Here is an 18,384-nt window from a genome sequence, read left to right on the forward strand (position 1 = left end):
TGTGGTGCAATATCATGGGAGTCCCGTCTCACCTCTTTGAGGTATCGGCCCTCATGGCAATTGGCAAGCTCCTAGGCAGGCCTTTACAAGCGGACCATGCCACAATCAACCAAAACTCGGCTCTCCTATGCTAGGATATGTGTGATTGATGTATCCAACACACCGACGTAGGAGATTATACTAAACATCTTAGGCAAAGAGTTAAGGCACAAAGTTGTATGGGACCGTATTCCTTTGTTTTGCGCAAATTATAAGCATGTTGGGCACGTCATTCATAAATGTCATGCGTTGGGAAGGAAGGGGCGTGTTGAAAGTAATGATTACCGAACACCAACAAAGGTGCATCATACTAACCACGACCCCAAGATTATCCGATGTGAATGGCGCCCAAAGGAGGCGAATAGGGTTGGCACCTCACCGAGCGTTAATCATACGAACAAGGAGAAAGATTGTGGCAACCAAGAGAAGGTCAAGGAGGGTGTTATGGACGCCGAGCCGATGGTCCCAAGAGTGCCCTTGGAGAGCCAACCTAGTGTGGACGAGGATGGGTTCCATTTAGTGTCAAGAAAGAGGAAAGGCAAAGCACATAAGGGAGACATGCATTCCAAAGCCCTACATCTCGACAATTTGCATTTGAAAGATAATGTGGCTACGGTGTCATTCGACAAACCGAGCACAAGGTCTATGAATGTCCCATGTGGACTCCCCAACCGGGAGAAGGAAGGCTTCATCGAGGAATTAGACCCGGGAGGGACCGTTCATCGTGGGGGCATCCCCATTGCGGGCCTCAATTAAATGATGGACTTAGGTTTTTGTGATGTGTAGGTTACATCGAGTTATTGTAATAGGATTGCTAAGAGTACATTGATGACCAGTCTAGTAGGTAGGGAGGCCATCGTTGTACTCTAAATTGTTGTGGCGAGTTGTCACTTTTGGGCGACCCGTTGATTTTGGTTGTACGTTGTAATTACCTACTTTGGGACAAATTGAGGGATCTCTCACATCTCTCCGAGGGCGTGCCTTGGTTGGTTGGTGGTGACTTCAATACCATCCTCTCCCCGCAAGATAGAGTGGGGAGCTTCACTAATAGACAAGCTGAAATGATCGACTTTACCGAGGCCATCGAGGATTGCAGATTACTCGACTCGGGCTTTGACGGTGCGAACTTTACATGGGCAAAGAACAACTTGTTTGAAAGGCTGGACAGGAGTCTATTGAATGAGTCATGGTCGCGGCTGTTCGATGCTACACGGGTAACGAACCTCCCCCGTATTGCTTCGGATCATGGGCCGATCCTTGTAAGGTGCAAATTGAGGAATTGTCACAATGGAGGGAGAGCATTCCGATTTCAAAATATGTGGACTCGGCATGAAGGATTTGCGAACCTTGTGCGTGAAGACTGGTCCCAACCGACGGGGGCCGAGGGCATCCTAAACCTCCAGCTTAAGCTCTCGAGAATGAAAAAGGTCCTCAACAGGTGGAATAAAGAAACATTTCGTAACATCCACACCAACCTAAAGGATATGGAGGGAAGGATAGTCGAGGCTCAAGCAGATTTTGAAGCAATGCCGACGCCCGAAAACAGGACGTTGATCAACAAACTTATAGCCGAGTACATCCTTCGCCTCAAGATGAGGAAGACTTTTGGCGACAGAAAGCGACCCTCCGATGGCTAGTGGATGGGGATAAAAACACTAGGTTCTATTAGAGTTGGGTTAAACAGAAGAGAATCCGAATGCGCATCCACAAGATCAATGTGAATGGCCGAGAACTCACGGATGAAGTGGAGATTAAAAACTCGGCAGTAGAATTCTTTCAAGAGCTCCTTGCGCCAGGTCATTTGCGGAACCGGACCTTAGCTTGAACCCACAACTCCCAACCTCGTCTGAGCTGGAAGACCTCCCTAACCCACCGGATGAGGAGGAGGTTAAGCGAGCCGTGTTCACCATCTCGGGAGATAGTGCACCAGGCCCAGATGGATTCACTTCCACCTTCTTTCAAACAAGCTGGGAAACCGTGGGAACGGATGTGGTGGCTGCTCATAAGATAGTTTTTTCAAGGGGCCTTCTTACCCCGGAGTATCACGGCAACAAGCATCGTGCTTATTCCCAAGAAGTCATCGCCGAGCACGTGGGGAGACTACCGTTGTAACGCCCCGTTTTTTCTAAACCTAATTTTTAAACCCTAAAGTACTTGCTTTTAATGCTTTTAATATTGCAAAGTCCGTGAATTAATTGTTGAGTGGAATTGTGGCTAGACTGGGGATTTGTGAAATAAATTACTGCGCGGATTTAAAAAAATTCCTTTCCGTGAGGAATAAATATATTGGCCTCAATCCGCGAGTTGGATCGGATAAATTGAATAAATGATATAAAAATTTAGTCCGTTATAAATAAATTGTGGGCTGCATAATTTAAATAAAATACAAAGGGACCGTGAATTAAACTAATCTAACTAAATCTTCTCCAAGCTGACTTGGTCAACGGGCTGCATTAATTCAAATTTCTAATTAAAGATTCTGCAGAGTTTTTCCTCGAGTTTTTCCTCCTCCGTGATGAGTTTTTCCTCCTCCGTGATCTGCAAATAAATACCAAACAAATTTAATAAAAAAATAGGGAAATTCGAATTACACCCCTCAACCCACGTCTACAACTGTTCCTTCTCTCCCTCCCTAAATCTCTCCTAGAGCCAAACGAAATCATCTTCCACAGCCAAACCAAATCATCTTCCTCTATATTGTTCACGGCACAATCAAATTTCTCCTATTCATTCTCTGCAACAAGAAAAACAAGCTTCATTCTCTCAACTTCAACTCAAGGTAATTCTGCTGAAGTTTCCCTCTATTTTCTCATGATTCAAACCAACTCATTTAATCTTCTTCCGGCAGAAACCGAGAACCTTGTCACGCCCGCATTTTCTAAGGATAGAAAACACGGTTGATCGCGACTAGGGGAGGGTTAAAGAAGCGGGGAAGAAAGGGGAAAATAACACAACTCGACCATAGCTCAAAATGAGTTAGAATAACTCAAATAAAATCAGAGTATCATTTCAACAATTGAGAACTCAAAGGGATTATATGTCAACAATACATAAACTCAAAAGAAACAACATTCAGCGGAAGCATTCGAGAGAAGAATAATATTATGTATGAAGACACAATATATTCGGAACATTTAAAACAAACACAAATCTTCACCAACTCTGCTCAACACCCACCGCGCTTGTCACAGCTCAACCTGCACATTTTAAAAAAAGAAATGCAGGGCTGAGTACTTGATGCACTCAGTAGACTCATGCCGAAAACATTTTCAATAAAAATATTTATCATGCCATTAACGAGTGACCTCGGGGTTTTAACTTTGAAAGAGCCCGAGTCACTAAATCATTTCACTAACATCATCATCACCATCAACCTCAACATCATCAACCTCACCATACCATATCTGAACATACATGACAAGGAATGTGGCCACATTCCAAGCCACTAGACCGGCCAACTCAAAGAGATAGCGCACGATCTACGGGGTGTACACTAGCTTGAGTAGGGACTCGTTCCCTAGTCAGACCCGAATTCGATTAACCATACATGGCAAAAGCCACTTCAGATAGGTCCCATAGCAACACAAAAATATGGCATGACAAACATATTTCGCAAAAATAAATATACTTAGGACACAGTCCTTATTTAAAAAGAAAGCCCACCTCGTTCTCTTAACTCCTCAACTCGTCTTTCCGCCGTTTTGTTTTCAAATAGCTTGCCAAAAATTCACCCTTTTTATGGAAGAACATAATATGCAAAAATTAGACTTTAGAGAACAAAACATTTAATTAAAATAATGCATGTATCCTTGTGATATTAGATCTTACCCTTCGACATTACATAGAAAATTCTGAAATCCTCGTACATTAATCATAAGGTCAGCCGACTCTATCACAACAATATGATTCTTTAATTCAATCCGTGAAGCTTCTAGCTACTGGCCCAAATCTTCCACTTAATTAGTTTAGCCCGAACTCAAATTAACTCCAATCCAAATCCTTTATCAAAACCTTCTGCCAAGATAAGCAATTTCCCATTGGATTTACTAACCCATCACTACACATACCCCACTCTTCCGTCCCAAATTTAAAATAGAAAAGGCTGGGCAATGTGTAATCAAATTCCATAATAACAACCACATCTCAAAATAATCTAAGGCCCAGTATTTAAAATAAATCCTTGGCCCAACAAGCAGCCCAAAACTATACTCCCTAACATCATTCTTCTTCTACACATGATCTGTACGGCAGCATCTCTATCTCCCATCTCTCTTCCCCAAACTCCTCTCTTTACTCCTTCCTAAAATCACATCACATATTTCACTCTCCCTCAATCTTACATTCATCTTCTTCTCTAGAAACAACACCCATCTCTCTATTTCTTCTCCAATTCACACAAATCCCCAAATTGAGAAATCCTCCCAAATTGAGAAATCCCTCACCCCATCGTCTCTCTCTCCGTCGCTCCACCAACACTCCATACCAGAGCCGTCGGCCATTCCTCCTCCGACGCTCGCTGCACTCCGGCGACATGGCATCGTCCGACTCCCTCCGTCGCTGGTTCTGCCGTCTCTGCTGGGGAGTGCTGCTGCTGGCCCCGTCCACGCCGTCGCTCGGAGCCGCTGTACCCGACGCCACTGCTACCGTCGCCGTCGGGTTCGGTCACAGCAGCTGCGGTCAGCCACCGTCAGACCATCTCACGCCGGCGGCCTCTGCTGTTTCTCCGTCGCTGCACAGAGCCGTCGCCATCGCTGTCGGCTTCTCCGCCGGTTCGCCGGTTCACCGCCGATTCGTCACTGCTGCTCGGACAGTGAGAATTTGCCATCTCGACTTGGAAGTTTGTAGTCTTTCTAATCTCTAATATGTAAAACTGCATTTGGTAAAATCTTCTTTGCACTCTCAATTTTTTTCTTTTTCTCTGGAATTATGGAAGTGGTGAAAAGGATTGTGATAGTGATCTGTGCACTACATTTGTTGGGATTTCGATAGAGATCTTCTCTATATCCATTATTCTTGTTGCTATATTAATGGAAGAGTGGTAACTGATTTTGTGAATGCAGTACGTGGTGAGGTATGGGTTTTGTGAACTGAAATGGGCTTTTAATAATTGGCTCCCTCAAGGAAAGAACTTCTTGATGGAAGAACGAATAGATCCTGGCCCAATTTCCGTTAAGAGCTTCAATTCATTCCATTAACTATCGAAAGAAATAAAGGTATAAAATCGAGTTAAATATTCAACGTTCTTCCACGGACAAAATAAAAAGGGTAGAAAAGTCGGGGTATTACAATCTACCCATCTTAACAAAAATTTCGTCCCGAAATTTGCTTACATCCTTCGAATAAAATATTTCTCCATTAACCTGTAATCCAATTTGCAAGCAGCTTCTTCGTATCGCTTAAAAATTAATAACTATAGCTGAAAGAGTATCATCCTCTAAATTCCTTTTGTCACCAAATTCTCAAATAATTTCCAAGTATTCACGATGTTTCCACATACATCACTTTCACGGTTTAACGAATTTATTTCTAAGCTCTTGCGCAATCCAATCTATGATAGCCTTGACTTTTTTTTTTTATAAGTCAAAATATGAGTACGGGCTCTATTGCACTTGATCGTAGGGCTCCATTTCATTTCTCTTACGTCGGGTTCAGTTTCCCGATCCATACGGCTCCAATTTTCCTTTCTCTTACGGTAGTTATCAAAATTTTCTCTATAATGTTATTGTAGACCTCTGTTCGTAAATACTCCGTCTCTCATTCGTTTATCTCGTATCAAACAACCACTTATATAGATATCCCGTATAACATTAAAAGGTTATTGGTCGTAAAAGCATTTTCACCACATTTTGTTGCTCAATACCTAGATGTATAGCAAAATGTTCGATCCCTTAGCAGCTCGCTATAAGCGGCACGTAAAAGCTGAAAAAAAAAAATTTAACACCTCGTGTTCTTGGTTATATCGATGCCTCTAGTTGATGTATCACTTTACGCATGTCTGATTATAGTAACTTATTCCCCGTGTGCATTCGAAAAGCTCAACCTCACCCTTTCCTCCAAGTCTAGTATCAAAAACTCAAAAATTAATCAAGCAGTCTTACTTGGATATGAACTGATTTCAACATTGTAGTAAACCTGCTGAAAGTGTCTTAATCAGAAAGGCTGCAGAATTAATCAAGAAAACAAGAACAACATTTCTAGCTCGACTCTTTAGATCTCATCACCAACTTGCAAAAATTGGTTTGAAGAAAAAAAATAAAGCAGGGTTTAAGTTCCATTGAACTTATCATGTTCATTCTGGGAATTGAGGTTTAAACGACATCAAATAAAATCCATAAAGCTTGAGAATTTAATTCCGATGAGAGCTCGAAAGAATATGAGATAGGTCATGAAAATAAGATGAAGTTGAACTAAGTCTCAAATTCCATAGTAGGCTGCCAAATAAGATATTTCAATTGTCAAATCAGATTTGCAAAATTTCGGCATCAATGAATTATGGCTCAAACATGTCATGACATGAGATGATCAATCGTGGGAGGGTTTAGAAGCATAGACAAATGTCATGAAGTAGCACTGATCATGGTTCGACGACATCATGCTATTGAATAATGAAATCACATCAATGGATTCACAGGTTTGCAACTGACGTGAAGTGAACTTTTTAGGAAAATCAGCTAGATCAAACACGTTAAGGAAAAAGATAACACGATAACCTTAACTTGGTGTTGCAGAAAGAAAAAAAAATCATTGAGCATGAAACAATATATGAAGTGAAATTGAGCTAAAAAGAATTTCACTTCTGCAAGGAAGAACTTGCCGCATGCATAGTTACGAAATAAAAAGGTATACAAAAGTTCCAAGAAGAATATTCCATCATTTGAAGAAACATGTTTGGGAGATGTGATTATATTGAAAGTCATAACTGCAAACAACTTTAGGAATGAAGTTCAATGACGGAGGCTCATGAGGTCAAAATGTTGCCCTTTCGAAAGATGAATCAAAGAAGACTGCAAATCAAGATGTCCAAAGTTATAGAGGCAAGTATCAATTTCCAAGAAATGAAAGTGAGTCACGACTCGATATAGGAAAAGAAATAATGGGCATTACTTGCGAATTGTGAGTCGAACAAGGTCTTAAATAGACAAGGGCTCACCGTTAATTGAGAGGTTCCAAAAAAAAATTCTTAGAATCCAAGTAAGTACTGTTGATTAAAATCATTCATTCTGGCTACGAAAGTCACACTCCCTCGCTCGTCTTTCTGAGGCCGAACATGGTAACATCGTTCTACGAAACTGCGGATTCCAAGTTGATATTCATCACGTCATTACAACAAAATAATTGTAGTCAGTCAAAAGCCATATCTTCATAATATTCTTGCATATTATAACAACCATTCTCTTAAAACATTTTCATCATCCGTGTGCTTCTTTGCCTCCAATAAAGGTCGTCTCCATCGTGTTGCTACTTTTAGGAAATCACGCAAGATAGATTATACTAATTTAAATTGTGATTACGATCTCTCGTCGTTGCATGGATAAATCGTCTAACAAATCTTCTTGTCTCGACCCCTTGCACATTTGAAACTTCATTTAGTCCTCAATATCCTTCTCTTCTTGAGATCTTAATCATATTCTTATTGTTCTTATCATTTAGGGAAAACGATATGAAATAGTAAAATAGTTCACACATCAAGCTTGCTCCCACGTTTCACGCAATTCCAAGAAAAAGTTTCATGGTTCACCGGCCTCCATTCGCACTCTCGATCTCCTTGCCTCGTCGTGACTTGACAATTTAGGGGTTCACCCCAAACTTCCAGATTCTCGTTCATTTTCGTCACTCGGGAAAGTGATAGATAAATTGTCAACTTACAACTATGGTTCGCGCACGTTCCATCTAGCTTAGTCTTAGACACTCTAAGTTCACAACACATTTCACCACCTCATAGATCAACAAATATCATATTTAAAGTCATTCATACTTCAACTAACAAGCATAATACACAACATTTCGCTTCCAAAATACAACGCTTTCACATTTCACATTTACTTTCAAAACAAATATTTTCTTCAAACTCACACTTTTCTCAAAAAAATTCAACGTTTCACTTTCAACTGTGAAGTCCAAGTTTTGACTCAAAACTCAAAACATACTTGGACACCAACTTTCATCTTTCATGTAAAAACAAACAATCCATCGTCTCTCATCAAAACTCGTTCTTTTCTCAAACATCAACAAATACTCTTCTCAACTCGAAATCAATCCCTCACACAAAGATTCTACTTCCTCCTCTTATAAAAATTTTCTCCTCCTTCTTTCTAAAAAATTTTCTCGTCTTCCTTCTCCAAAACGTTCTCATAAAAATTTTCACATAAAAATTATATTACCTCTTTCTTGGTTGAGTGTGACGAAGCGGGATGTTGAGCCTTCAATACACAATTATTATTTTATCTTCTTTTATTTTATTTTATTTTATTTATTATTTTAGTCTAGCGAAACAAGTCTAGACTAAGACTGAAAAAGACTCTCGGGTCCAGAGCGGAAAGAAAAATTGCTCTGATACCACTTTGTCACGCCCGCATTTTCTAAGGATAGAAAACACGGTTGATCGCGACTAGGGGAGGGTTAAAGAAGCGGGGAAGAAAGGGGAAAATAACACAACTCGACCATAGCTCAAAATGAGTTAGAATAACTCAAATAAAATCAGAGTATCATTTCAACAATTGAGAACTCAAAGGGATTATATGTCAACAATACATAAACTCAAAAGAAACAACATTCAGCGGAAGCATTCGAGAGAAGAATAATATTATGTATGAAGACACAATATATTCGGAACATTTAAAACAAACACAAATCTTCACCAACTCTGCTCAACACCCACCGCGCTTGTCACAGCTCAACCTGCACATTTTAAAAAAAGAAATGCAGGGCTGAGTACTTGATGCACTCAGTAGACTCATGCCGAAAACATTTTCAATAAAAATATTTATCATGCCATTAACGAGTGACCTCGGGGTTTTAACTTTGAAAGAGCCCGAGTCACTAAATCATTTCACTAACATCATCATCACCATCAACCTCAACATCATCAACCTCACCATACCATATCTGAACATACATGACAAGGAATGTGGCCACATTCCAAGCCACTAGACCGGCCAACTCAAAGAGATAGCGCACGATCTACGGGGTGTACACTAGCCTGAGTAGGGACTCGTTCCCTAGTCAGACCCGAATTCGATTAACCATACATGGCAAAAGCCACTTCAGATAGGTCCCATAGCAACACAAAAATATGGCATGACAAACATATTTCGCAAAAATAAATATACTTAGGACACAGTCCTTATTTAAAAAGAAAGCCCACCTCGTTCTCTTAACTCCTCAACTCGTCTTTCCGCCGTTTTGTTTTCAAATAGCTTGCCAAAAATTCACCCTTTTTATGGAAGAACATAATATGCAAAAATTAGACTTTAGAGAACAAAACATTTAATTAAAATAATGCATGTATCCTTGTGATATTAGATCTTACCCTTCGACATTACATAGAAAATTCTGAAATCCTCGTACATTAATCATAAGGTCAGCCGACTCTATCACAACAATATGATTCTTTAATTCAATCCGTGAAGCTCCTAGCTACTGGCCCAAATCTTCCACTTAATTAGTTTAGCCCGAACTCAAATTAACTCCAATCCAAATCCTTTATCAAAACCCTCTGCCAAGATAAGCAATTTCCCATTGGATTTACTAACCCATCACTACACATACCCCACTCTTCCGTCCCAAATTTAAAATAGAAAAGGCTGGGCAATGTGTAATCAAATTCCATAATAACAACCACATCTCAAAATAATCTAAGGCCCAGTATTTAAAATAAATCCTTGGCCCAACAAGCAGCCCAAAACTATACTCCCTAACATCATTCTTCTTCTACACATGATCTGTACGGCAGCATCTCTATCTCCCATCTCTCTTCCCCAAACTCCTCTCTTTACTCCTTCCTAAAATCACATCACATATTTCACTCTCCCTCAATCTTACATTCATCTTCTTCTCTAGAAACAACACCCATCTCTCTATTTCTTCTCCAATTCACACAAATCCCCAAATTGAGAAATCCTCCCAAATTGAGAAATCCCTCACCCCATCGTCTCTCTCTCCGTCGCTCCACCAACACTCCATACCAGAGCCGTCGGCCATTCCTCCTCCGACGCTCGCTGCACTCCGGCGACATGGCATCGTCCGACTCCCTCCGTCGCTGGTTCTGCCGTCTCTGCTGGGGAGTGCTGCTGCTGGCCCCGTCCACGCCGTCGCTCGGAGCCGCTGTACCCGACGCCACTGCTACCGTCGCCGTCGGGTTCGGTCACAGCAGCTGCGGTCAGCCACCGTCAGACCATCTCACGCCGGCGGCCTCTGCTGTTTCTCCGTCGCTGCACAGAGCCGTCGCCATCGCTGTCGGCTTCTCCGCCGGTTCGCCGGTTCACCGCCGATTCGTCACTGCTGCTCGGACAGTGAGAATTTGCCATCTCGACTTGGAAGTTTGTAGTCTTTCTAATCTCTAATATGTAAAACTGCATTTGGTAAAATCTTCTTTGCACTCTCAATTTTTTTCTTTTTCTCTGGAATTATGGAAGTGGTGAAAAGGATTGTGATAGTGATCTGTGCACTACATTTGTTGGGATTTCGATAGAGATCTTCTCTATATCCATTATTCTTGTTGCTATATTAATGGAAGAGTGGTAACTGATTTTGTGAATGCAGTACGTGGTGAGGTATGGGTTTTGTGAACTGAAATGGGCTTTTAATAATTGGCTCCCTCAAGGAAAGAACTTCTTGATGGAAGAACGAATAGATCCTGGCCCAATTTCCGTTAAGAGCTTCAATTCATTCCATTAACTATCGAAAGAAATAAAGGTATAAAATCGAGTTAAATATTCAACGTTCTTCCACGGACAAAATAAAAAAGGCATGAGTCATTCTAAAGGTCTTAAGTTGGGCTGCCCAGACGCTCTCCCTTCTCTCAAAAAATAACTCCCTATTGCATCGCCGGAAAACACCCACCCATCCATCACGTCGCCACCCGCCCCTCCACCCTCACCACCCTGTCGGCCACCTCCCAATCCCACTCCGCCTGTCACCCCCGGCCCATCCCCGACGAAAGCCACTTCAACGTCGGACTTGGCTCGCGGCTCCCGTCAACCTCTACTCCACGTCTTGGCTATTCCTTGCCGAAGCCCGCCAGGCTGGCCGAAACAATGGGGCAACCGCCGGACCCCGACGAAAAGAGAGACACTCCGGCCCTAAATCCGGATCATTTGCCTGACATTGTTCCCGGGGATGAGGAAGCTCGGGTCCTCTCCGATCAGCAAATGGTCTTCCGAGCTGGTGAGGCCGCTCCCCTTCAACGTCCGACCAAATCCATGGAACTAAAAATGGCTAAAGCAAGGCTCAAAGCCCGGAAAAGTACGCCGGCGCCTCCTACCAAAGGCAATGGTCGTAAGAGATTTGTCCCGTCTCCGATGCCCGAGGACAAGCAACTAAGGAAGAAGATAGACTTCGGTGAGGAGGAAGGACCTTCGGCCGGTAGTTCCAAATGCAAAGGATCCCTGTTCCCGGCGACTCCGTCCCTCGACTTGGGGGTCTCTTTCAGGTTGGAGGACCCCGACTTGCCTCATAAGAAGGAAGAGGAAGTGGAGCATTGGAATGAATGTGAAGAAGAGTTCGATGCCCCCAACGGTAGAACCGTGCCGGAAGGAGGCGGCTCGCCGGAAACTGCTGCTCCCGCCGTCGAGCTTATGACCGTTTCCGGTGAAGTCCCCTCCCTCCACAATCCCCAGCCAAGACTTGCTAGGTCACGTGAAGCACAAGCTGCCCCATGTGCTGTCCTTGCCCCATTGGAAAGTGGAAAAGCAAACCTACCTAATCTGGAGGCTGGGACAAAAGTTGACTTTGAAAGCACTAATCCACCTTTCCTACCTAAGCCATCAGGTACAAAAGCAAACTTGCCTAAAATGATAGCAAGTACAAAAGCCCCCCTTGAAAGTGCCCCCCCCCTTTCCCCTCTAACATGGCACGAGTTGCATCGTTTGGATCCCCACCAAGGAACCCAAAACTAGATGAGATCCTTCATCTTGCAGCGTTGGACTCGGTGGAAACGCTCGATGCAGCGGCGGCGCAGCCTCTCCGTGCCGGAAACCTACCGACGGCCAGTCACAAACCACCGGAGTTCCCCCAAAACTCTTCGGGATGCATGCAAAGTGTCACACACACACCTTGGAATGGGAGTGGGGCATCTCTTGAGGACTTCCCCCCTCTCGAACGAGGACGAACTAGCAAGATCCGAGCTACGTTTGAGGCCAGCCCGGAACATTATTGTGTGGAGCTCGGCCAGCCGCGACCTAAGGCGAACCCTAACGCCAACCGAGAAAAGCTTATTATCGAGACAACGAACAAGGCCACGCCTAGTGCCGAGATGGGCGTATTGACAAGAGAAACACCAACACCCAACGATACGCCAATGGATGATGCCGAGAAGATCCACACCGAGAATGAAGAGGCCGAGAAGGTCCACACCGAGAAAGGAAAAGCCGAACTGCCGAGAATGGAAAAGCCGAGAAGGGTACACAACGACAACGATGGTGCCGAGAAGATCCACACCGAGAATGGAAAAGCCGAACACAACAACCCGAAGAGAAAAGGAAATACACCTAAGCCCTCGGCGAATGCCGCAACACAAGGGCCAAATGAAGTTACTCAACATGGGGGGGTAGAAGCTACCCCGGGGACCTCGGCGTGGCCGAAATCGATGGCGGACTTGCTTAAGGGTACTCCGTCGGGCTCGGCGAGTAACACGCTACATGGCGGGGGTGAAGGCGCCTCAAGCCACCCCGGCCGGCCGAAAACGATGGCGGACATGCTTAAAGGCTCGACTGACCCTAACGGCCCTCAAGCCTTTGAGCCGGATAAGCTTCAGAACATTGGATTTGCTTCAGTGTCCGACGGCATCCCGGCCATCTACTTCTCCGGAGCGGAAACTCAAAAGCTTGCTGAGAGCATGGGACACGCCATTGTGGGTAAGTTCTCTCACTATATCCCTACCGGACTGCAAATCCAAAAGACTCTCGATAATATTAAACTCCGGTGTGGATTCAGTTGGAAGTACATTAATGCTAAACATATTCTCATTCAATGCGAGGACTTGGCGGACTATGCCCGAATCCTTGGAGGCCCAAGGGGTACGCCCGTATGGCTCATTGACCGTCACCCGATGAGGGTCTTCAAATGGTCCCCGGACTTTGATGCATACTGCGAGTCCCCCATTGCGGCAATTTGGTGCAACCTAATTGGCCTCCCCATTCATCTTTTCGACCAATCCGCCTTATTCGCCATCGGCAAGCTTCTCGGCACTCCAATACAGATTGATCGAGCCACGGCAAACAAGACTCGGCTTTCATTTGCCCGAATTTGCGTCGAGATAGACATCACAAAACCGCCTACCGAAGAGATAATCCTTGACCTTGGTGGACGAGAAACAGTGCAGCGGGTCCGATGGGACAAGATACCATCATATTGTCAAGAATGTAAACACGTCGGCCATGCAAGTGAGGTGTGCTATGCGACGGGCAAGAAGGAACGGCCGCCAAAGAGAAACTACCACAACGGCCCGCCTAAACAGTCACAACCCGAGAGACAAACCGAGAAGGGGAAGCAAGATACGGGGAAGAATGCCCCCAGCTCCAATGAATGGAAACGTTATGGGAAGAAGCAAGGCAAGGCCGGTGATCGACCAAACAATAACAAAACAAATGGGGAGGATATCGGTGGTACTTCCTGGGAGGGACCGAACTCGAAAATGCCGGGCTCAAGGCCGGACTCTAAAATGCCGGACTCTGCTTTGGGGAGCGGACCGAGCTCCGGAACTCAAAATGCCGGGCTCAAGGCCGGGACCGAGGTTGGGATGTCCCCACCGAACCGGGGGAACCCATTGCATCCCACCTCCGAACCACCATCACCACGTGGGAACATGGACGTGGAGTGGGGCTCCCCTAATGCGAGGCGCTCGGTCTCACCAGCTCGTCGAGGGAATCCGAGAGGAGGTGCGCGCCATGCCTTGACAAGGGGGCGTGGGTTCTTCTCGGCAAAGAACCACATGAGTACTAACCAATATTACTCTCTCATGGCGAACGGAGAATTTGATGTTGAGAATTGTGGGGATGCGGACGAAGACCCCATGGAGTTGCACATGGGGGTCGAGAGGTTAGGAGGCAACAGTTCGGCCGACGATGCCGAGGAGGTCGCCCCGAACAAAGAGCAACACCGCACTGACTACCAAGGAGGGCCTTCAGCCTCTTTGGGTACGCACCCTTCCTGTTAATGATGTCGTACAATTTCATGTTTTGGAACGTGAGGGGGATTGCGAATGCGCCCACTCAAAACGTTCTAAAAAGACTTATTGATTGTCATAATGTTTTATTTCTTGCAATAATGGAACCGCTCACACACCCGGACCCGGACCGATTCTCTAAGGCCTTGGGGCTGCCCTTCATTGGTTCGAACACGAACGGGAAGATTTGGATGTTCGCGGAAGAGGGGTCCACTTTTGATATTGAGAATGACTCGGAACAAATCCTTCACGGTTACCTCAAGTCCCACCGCCTTGCTAGGCCGGTGGCCATTTCAGCCGTGTACGCCAAATGTACAAGGGCTGAACGACATCAATTATGGGACAAGATGAGAGAGATTGCCGGGCCTCTCGAGGGAACACCTTGGATCATCGGTGGCGATTTCAACACCATTCTATCACACCAAGACAGAGTCGGAAGTGATACTAACCGGCAAGCCGAGATGGTTGATTTTGCGGAGGCAACGGAAGACTGTAGGCTGCTTGATCCTGGTTTTGATGGAGCGGCATTCACTTGGGCCAAGAATGGCCTCTTTGAAAGGTTGGATAGAGTGCTTGTCAGTGAGGACTGGACTAAGACCTTCGAGGCTACTCGGGTTACGAATCTCCCCCGGGTTGCCTCGGACCATGGACCAATTCTTGTCAGGTGCACGAAGATGAACACATCCGCTGGAGCCAAGGCATTCAGGTTCCAGAACATGTGGATCCGACATGAAGGATTCATGGCCGTAGTGCAAAAAGCATGGGAGGAACCCACGGGGGCGGGTGGAATCCTAAACATTCAAATCAAGCAGGCCAGAGTTAAAAAGGCCCTTAAGGAGTGGAACAAAGAGGTCTTTGGGAACATCCATGCTAATCTAAAGGAAAAGGAGGAAGAAATTGCTCTGGCCCAATCTAGTTTCGAGGCAAGGCCGACTCCGGAGCACAGGACAGCGATCAACAAACACATTGCCGAGTACATCCTTTTGCTGAGAATGGAAGAAGATTTTTGGCGACAGAAGGCAGCTTTGAGGTGGCTTGCCGAGGGAGACAAAAATACCCGGTTCTATCAAAGCTGGGTGAAACAAAAGAGGGTCCGTCTCCGCATCCATTCAATTCGTGTCAATGGGCAGGAGCTCACCGAGGAAGCCGAGATTAAAAAGTCCGCAGTGGAGTTCTTCCAACAACTCCTTGCCCCCAACAATCCGACACTTGAAGACCCAGACCTCGACCTAATCCAGCAGGTCCACTCAGCCGAGCAGTTCGTTGACATCGCAGATGCTCCAAGTGCGGACGAGGTCAGGAGTGCCACCTTTTGCATTTCCGGAGATAGTGCACCCGGACCTGATGGCTTCTCGGCCACCTTCTATCAAGCCTGCTGGTCCATTGTGGGGCCGGAGGTAGTGGAAGCAATCAGACAGTTCTTCAGAGGGGCCTTCCTGCCAAGGAGCATCACGGCCACAAGCATTGTCCTTATCCCAAAGAAGGCATCGCCGGAGTCATGGACCGACTACCGACCCATCAGTCTCTGCAATGTTTTAAACAAGATCATTACCAAGGTACTCACCTCTCGACTCTCTCCTTTCCTCCCACAGGTCATCTCCCCAAACCAAAGTGGTTTTGTCAAAGGTCGGCTCCTTAACGACAACGCACTTCTGGCTCAAGAAATGTTCCATGAGCTTGCTAGATGCTCCCCAGCGCCTAATGTGGCAGTAAAGATTGACATGGCTAAAGCCTATGATAGGGTCCAATGGCCCTTCCTCTTCAAAGTTTTACGCCGTATGGGATTCCCGGATTCATGGATTTCACTTATGGAGAGGTGTATTGGGTATTGCTGGTTCTCGGTCCTTGTTAACGGGGCACCCGCGGGCTTCTTTAGATCAACTCGTGGACTTCGGCAAGGAGATCCGATCTCCCCCGCTCTGTTCGTGATCGCTGCGGAATACCTGTCCCGAGCATTAGATAAGCTCATCCTCGGCCAAAAGGACATGACGTACAAAGCCTCCCGGAGATGCATGGAGATCAGCCATCTAGCCTATGCGGACGACATTATCATCTTCACCCAAGCGGCGGCAAATCCTATGCGCCGGCTAAGAGCTTGTCTTGAAAAGTATGAAAGAGTCTCCGGCCAACAAGTCAGCCTTGCTAAGAGTAATTTCTATATTGCCGAGGCCCATGAGCATTGGGCAAACTCGATCCAGGCGGAAGGGGGCTTCTCTAGAGGGGTTTTCCCTTTCCTCTACCTCGGAGTACCTATCTATCGTGGTGTCAAACGCACGGACATGTTCCTCTTTCTACGAGAAAAGATTGCAAGAAGGATCTCAGGATGGGCACACCGTCATCTATCCTTTGGAGGAAGGCTTACGTTGATTAAGAGCACCCTTGAAGCGATCCCCTTACACATCTTCCAAGCCGTCGAGCCCACGGCCGGTACCCTTAAGCAACTTGATCAACAAATGGCCCGATTCTTTTGGGGGTCTACGAATGAGAAGAAGCGGACCCATTGGATTGGTTGGGAACAAATGTGTCGGCCCACTGATGAAGGAGGCCTTGGGATCCGGAAAACTATGGAGGTCCTCCGCGCCTTCAATATCAAACTTTGGTGGCGCTTTCGGGAGCAAAACTCCCTTTGGGCAAGATACATGATGGCAAAATATTGCACCAACTCCACACCGCTCACCTTGAGACTGCCGAGCAGGAGTAGCCCTACGTGGAGAAGGCTCTCAAGAGCATGGCCCCTCGCACAACCGCACATGAGATGGCTAGTGGGACAAGGGGACATCTACTTCTGGGATGACATTTGGCTTGGCAATAGCCCTCTGAGGGAATTTAGTCTTGATGATAGGGGAAGTGCCCAAGCTTCAGCTTCTTCACAATCAGGCCGGCCTCCCTCAGCATGTTATCGATGGCATCATTAATACACCGATCCTCCATGATGAACAGGATATCCTGAGGTGGAACCTCTCTAAACATGGGGAATTCACGGTGGCTTCGACATGGGACACACTTCGAGGGCGAAACCCGATCATCCAAGGTTTGGGGGACGTTTGGAAGGCAGGCCTCACCAACTCAATAGCCATCTTTATCTGGAGGCTTCTCTCCAATCGGGTGCCGGTTGACACGAAGCTTCAGTGGCGGGAGATTGAGCTAGCCTCTAAGTGCCAATGCTGCCCCCACCGACCGAATACCGAGTCCCTCCAACACCTCTTCATCCAGGGACATGGAGCTCGCAGAGTATGGAGTGAGTTTGACGGTTGGTTCACAGGCCCGTTCCCCCGCATCCATATCAATGATACAATCCCTACGAGAATCGAAGTGTGGGCGCGAAGGTACCAACAGCCGAACAAGAAACATCTTAGCCGAGCCACTCCATACCTCATTCTGTGGTTTATCTGGTCGGAGAGAAACAGGAGTCGCCACCAAGGCACACAGTTTAAACCACAAAACGTGGTATGGCAGGTCCACATGTTCATTCGGAATGCTATGTCCAATGGAAGCTTGAAGCCGAAACATTGGAAGGGAGTTAAACTTGGAATCAACATTCCTCAAGCGGCGGCAATCAGGGCGCTACCCCTAGCTATGGCAATCAAATGGAACCCCCCGGACCAGCCGTGGATAAAGCTCAACACAGATGGCTCCTACAATGAAGCGAACGGTAGAACAGGGGCTGGAGGGATTATTCGAGACCACTTGGGTAAGATGCTCGTCGCCTTCAGCACACCCCTAGAAGCACACTCGGCGTTAGAGGCGGAGCTGTTGGCCATGCTCCACGGGCTAAATATAGCCAAAGAACTCGCCCTACCAATCTGGATTGAGTCCGATGCAGAGCAAGCAATCAAATTGGTCAATGGGACAGGATGGGGCCCGGCACTCGCCCGGCAAGCGGTGGCGCAACTAACCCTTCATAAACGCCAACTCAAATTCCGAGCCACCTTCATACACAGGGAGGGGAACAAAGCGGCGGA

General features: G+C 45.9%; 1 protein-coding gene across 1 annotated transcript; it reads left to right on the forward strand.

Moving 5' to 3' along the window:
* Positions 1-1,100: 1,100 nt before the first annotated feature.
* On the forward strand, positions 1,101-1,676 carry LOC121786723. The gene has a single exon (XM_042185352.1). It carries the CDS (start codon positions 1,101-1,103, stop codon positions 1,674-1,676), a length of 576 nt encoding a protein of 191 aa, XP_042041286.1.
* Positions 1,677-18,384: the final 16,708 nt, after the last annotated feature.

The sequence above is a fragment of the Salvia splendens genome, chromosome 22 (assembly GCF_004379255.2).
Source record: "Salvia splendens isolate huo1 chromosome 22, SspV2, whole genome shotgun sequence".
In the NCBI taxonomy this organism is placed as follows: domain Eukaryota; kingdom Viridiplantae; phylum Streptophyta; class Magnoliopsida; order Lamiales; family Lamiaceae; genus Salvia; species Salvia splendens.